We start from the raw sequence: 5,086 nt of genomic DNA, 5'->3' as shown, positions 1-5,086 counted from the left end.
ATAATATTCAGACATATATCATTAAAAATCAGTTTTAAAGAATCTAAATGCGTAACCTTCTTAACCAGCTACATGGAACTCAATGATTCGAATGAAAATATACTATCTCTCACATCTAAAGCAATGAAGAGTCTTCGGTAATTAATTTGTCAAAAAATATCCCTCCGTATCAAGGACAAAAGGAAATCGCGGCACGTGCGGAATCGCGATTTTCTCCATTCTCCGCGACAAATCGCGATTTTTCACGTTTGCCGCGACAAATCGTGATTTTCTCAGATCCGTGCGACAATTCGCGATTTTTAAAGTTCTCCGCGACAAATCGCGCATTTTCCTTTAAATCTGGTGACCAAATTTGCGTATTTTCCTTTAAATCTGCGTGTAAAATATCACGTTCTCTATAAGTATATGGAACCAATCACGTCCACAGCCTTCCGAATGTAGGTACAGACTTGAAAAAACATTTTCGGCTAATAATGATCAGGGTAGCATGAACCATCACATGGCATGGAGTACGTTTAGACACTTGATATCATTTAAGAATGTGTAGTGTGTAGTAATAGTATGTAACTGGAAATTATCGAGAATATGTAGTGTGTGAACAGCAATTCCAGAATATGTAAGACTATTGTCCCTCGATCCTCGAGTCTCTCCGGATCGGCAACAATTAATACAGCACTCATGAGCAGCTCAAGCCTCAATGTGCAATAATAAATAAAATATTAAACGCTATAAAGGAACCAGGAATCAGGATGTATCACATTCTTTTCAGATTCATAGGCAGCGATCATAGCAGTCTGGCCCCACATGATCAAATCTAGACTAGTATTAGACAAGATTAACTACCGTACCTGAACATTACCAGAAAACCAAAAAAAACAATGTTAGGCTCATAATGATCAGGGTAGAATGAACTGTGGAGACAATATGTTTCCAGGAATCCACTTTCACAAGTATTTCTTAGCCCACTCCCACTCGCCTGCTGAGTGCTGACATAACCTTGTTGGCCAAAGACTTGACCACATAAAGTTGACCACATAAATTTGACCACTAGACATATAAAACTTGACCACTAGACATTAACTTGACCACTAGACATATAAAACTTGACCACTAGACATTAACTTGACCACTAGACATATAAAACTTGACCACTAGAGATAAAATTGACTACTAGACATACAATGGATTATGAAATTGTGCAGTAGGTGAAATCAGCGTTGTTACTGATTGTCACTTGTTAGATACTTGTCACAAACGTCGTCGGATCTATAGTTATTGATTTGTGTTTAGCTTGTTAACTGCTCTAGCTGACATAATAACAACAAAACGGCTGCGTTGGTTTGGACATGTCAGTAGAATGCCTGAAGATCGGTTACCCAACTATCTACTTGAATGGAAACCCAAGCATGGGAAGAGATCAAGAGGCAGGCCTAGCAAGAGCTTAAATGATGTATTTATTGAGGATGCTGAGCAGGAATTGGATCAGAATGGACTCACGATTGATTGTATGAGAAGATTAGCTGCAGATCGAAACGGATGGAGAAATGTTACCCGCCGAAGTTGTATAATACAAAGTCGACGCAGACTAATCCTTTTGGATGGACATCTCGCCATGTAACATGTATGTATGTTTTGCTTGTTATTGAACAATGGACCGCTTGTCGATTCGCGATTTTCTTTTGTCCTTGCTCCGTATTATATGTGAAGTATTATATATGAAGTGATGAGATTAGATTTGTCGGTAGCTGCCAGAAAAACAAACTTATATCAATTAAATACAATTTTTATATCTAATTTGGAAACAATTGTGAAAATAAAATCACTCATTTTAACATTTAACATTTTCAATTACTCGTATTTTTGTCCAGCATAACGAAATTTTGTTGCATCAAAAAGCCATTTTCACAAATTAATGTTTCGTCCGTACATTAAATTATTCAACAGATCATCATCATAACTTTCAAATATTACCTACTATAATCAACCTAAAAAAGATTGGAAAAAAAAACGAATTTCTCTATCCTATATCTAGTATCTACAGATAAAAATATCAGTGATTATACTCAACCATCACAGCTTTTATCGAAATTTCATATAAAATCGTGAATTATTCTACAAAAAAGACGTTAATAATGTTCCAGCACTCAAATGATCTGTTACAAAACAAACCCCAGAAAATTAACTACACTGTTATCAGAGACTTTCGTCCGTTTACTAATCGAAATTCTGTGATAAAACCACACTTGAATTTACAAGCAGTTAATAAATACTTTACTTGGTAATAATACGCAATCAAATTTAATGCAAAGAACAGGAAGCAATTATCGGGTTGAGAACTTGAACAGATTTTTGTAAACAATTTAGGGCACACGCTGTACCTTATTGTTTTATGCTTCTAAAGGGAAATCTATCCAGATAGCTTTATACAGTGACAAAAATAGCAAGTCCACAAATGATATCAGAAGTTCTGAAAAGTGGGAAAACTGAAAATAACAACATTCTCACCGTATCTTATAAACACCATTATTTTGATTGTTTTCAGTAGCCCACAAGAGAGAGTTCTGCGGAGTAAATACTTCACCGTTACTGCCAGGTATGCCGTTGTGTGTCCCGTTGTGTGTCCCGTTGTGTGTCCCGTTGTGTGTCCCGTTGTGTGTCCCGTTCCGGCCGTTAGTTGGTTGACCTGGTGGTTCTCTTGACTTTTCAGAGCTACGATTGTTGGTGTTGTTTTGCTGCACAACATCTTCAGGGCCATTTGTTATGGGTGGTAGGACATCCTGCTCACTTGCCCTCTTCCGCATATCTCGCATATTTCTCCAGTTCTGAAGGAACTTTCTAGATGTATCAGTTATTTCTTTACCATCCATCATAGCAAGATTGCCTGCCATGATGATGACACGATCTCTAAACTTAGGTTTCGAACACACGGGATTTCCCTCGATTTCCAGTTTCCACAGCGAAGAAAGAGACCCAAAAACTCGTGACAGTTCCTTCATACTAGTCAGCTTGTTGTCTTTAGTTATGAGTTGGGTAAGACTCTTGAGACACGCTAACTCGTTCACAGAATCAACACCGTTACCTGAGATATTCAGGACCAGTAGTGACTGTGATAAACACATCAGTGTACGGGGATCAAACAACATTTTCTCTCCAGTCGGTAGTTTTTGATTCTCCACATGAAGCTCCTTCAGTTCGGTACATTTCTCAAGATTTTCAATGACAATTATCTTGTTGAACCCGAGATACAGCTTGTTTAGGTTGCAACATCGATAAAGTCCATCTAGTTTTGATATAACGTTATTCTGAAGATAGAGATGAGTGAGATTGACTGCAAAAGTTAGGTTGGTTATCTCCTCAATTTTGTTATCGTAAAGATAGAGAACTGATAGATTAGCACAGTCGTGCAGGTTCTCGATAACAGAGATGTTTTTGTCCTGGAAGTAAACGTGGGTGATCCGCTTCAGGAACTGGGAAAGTGTCTCGTCTCCACGTCGAGAGATGTGACCCAAGCATTTTAGCAACAAGTCATTTCTTATCCTCGTCATCTGTGTATTATAAGTGGTTTATTGATCAAATAATACTACGTTAAGGGAGGGGATACACGTCAGTTTTCACGTACGTGTCGATAGACTGCCATGTGCAAACTGTGAACTTGTAACTTTCTAAGATCGGCAAGAAAATTGTACTATAGGGTAAATGTTAACCCTTTTATATTTTTATATGAGCTAATATTTTGACATAACACGAATTCATTATTTACATTCACGATCTTTATTTATTATCTATATAAGTATAATACAATGAATCCACACTCCACAAGAAAAGAACTTTCACAACAGTATACAATGGCACAAATCTGTACAGACTAGTGCTGCAGAACATAATTAGGTATTTACAAATTGGATTATCAAGACTACTCGGAAACCTGAACCACCCATAAAAATCACTGTCTATTAAAAGATTAAATTACTATTCTTAGTTCTTACCACAAGGCAGTGATCTGTAAAAAATCGGAGGCGAAATAATTTATTTATTTCAACAGATCACAGATCATCGTTACCAAGGTATTTCAGCTCTATCTGAAATCTTGATAAGAAATGATAATGTCGACTACTGCGGTATTACTGCCGTTAACATTCTCATGTACAAAAAATATCTTTAATTTCAAATTGAGTTGGTGTTTGTATTTCGACCTCTGAACATCAATCCTTGGCATCATCATCATTATCATCATCAACTATCTGATTAAATAACAGATCAACATCATCACTTTGCTTTGTCTCTAAAATAATCAGCCAAGTTTTCAACAGCCTCTACACAAATACTAGGGTACATATTGTTAGCGTAGGTTGCTATGATAACCAGTGTGTTAGTCTTAACAATGATCACACCACCCTCATTTCCACCCTCTACTCTTGCGTAGATACTGTTCTTGTCACTCCTCAGACAATGGTACTCCTGGTTTGTGCTAGTCAAGTGGAACCCTTCACTGCGCAGTAAGGTAGGTTCCCGAAAAAACTTGACAATACAACTCAGTTCCTCAGGGTCTAGCATGAAGCCAACTGATGAGGCACGAAGAGATGAGTCCTTGCGGCGGATAATAGCAGCGTGTTCCACATGTGATGTTGAGATCAGACCATCTTGGAGCAGGCTTTGTAAGTGATTCATTGTGAGCAACTGGAGGATAGCATGGTTAGCAATTATAAAGGAGTCTAATCTCAGCAAATTCTCGATAAACTTAAAGGACCAGTTAACTGAAAAATGTGTAGTCTCCAATTTGGCTAAGATTTAAATCAGCTGTGACAAACTGGTAAAGAATCGTATCGCCGAAAGAACCAATTCTCTAGCGTACGTGTAACGCGTGTTATTGCAATAATAAGCTGTGGCCTCGTGACGTCATAAAGTCCCTCAGTGCGCGCTTGCATAGTGTAATACATTGCAAATGTTTATCATCGTCAATAAAACACGTGTAAATCACTCAAATTTTAAAATTATGACTATTACCCTAGTTCTCCAAAATCCTTATAGTTTTGGCTATCATCCTAACTAAAGGAATAGCTGATTGGATGTACAGTGCTCACGTCAG

General features: G+C 37.6%; 2 protein-coding genes across 2 annotated transcripts; both read right to left on the bottom strand.

Annotated features, from left to right (window-relative positions):
• Nucleotides 1-1,841: 1,841 nt before the first annotated feature.
• LOC134812824 (protein phosphatase 1 regulatory subunit 42-like) lies at nucleotides 1,842-3,545 on the bottom strand. Its single transcript, XM_063820400.1, has one exon. It carries the CDS (start codon nucleotides 3,543-3,545, stop codon nucleotides 2,502-2,504), a length of 1,044 nt encoding a protein of 347 aa, XP_063676470.1. The 3' UTR covers nucleotides 1,842-2,501.
• A 721-nt stretch (nucleotides 3,546-4,266) lies between these two features.
• On the bottom strand, nucleotides 4,267-4,668 carry LOC134812496 (profilin-4-like). The gene has a single exon (XM_063819960.1). It carries the CDS (start codon nucleotides 4,666-4,668, stop codon nucleotides 4,267-4,269), a length of 402 nt encoding a protein of 133 aa, XP_063676030.1.
• Between the last annotated feature and the right edge of the window lie 418 nt (nucleotides 4,669-5,086).

Source organism: Bolinopsis microptera, chromosome 3, assembly GCF_026151205.1.
Source record: "Bolinopsis microptera isolate Bmic1 chromosome 3, MBARI_Bmic_1.0, whole genome shotgun sequence".
Classification (NCBI taxonomy): Eukaryota; Metazoa; Ctenophora; class Tentaculata; order Lobata; family Bolinopsidae; genus Bolinopsis; species Bolinopsis microptera.
Note: the sequence above shows the minus strand (reverse complement) of the source record. Positions and strands in the feature narration are given on the sequence as shown.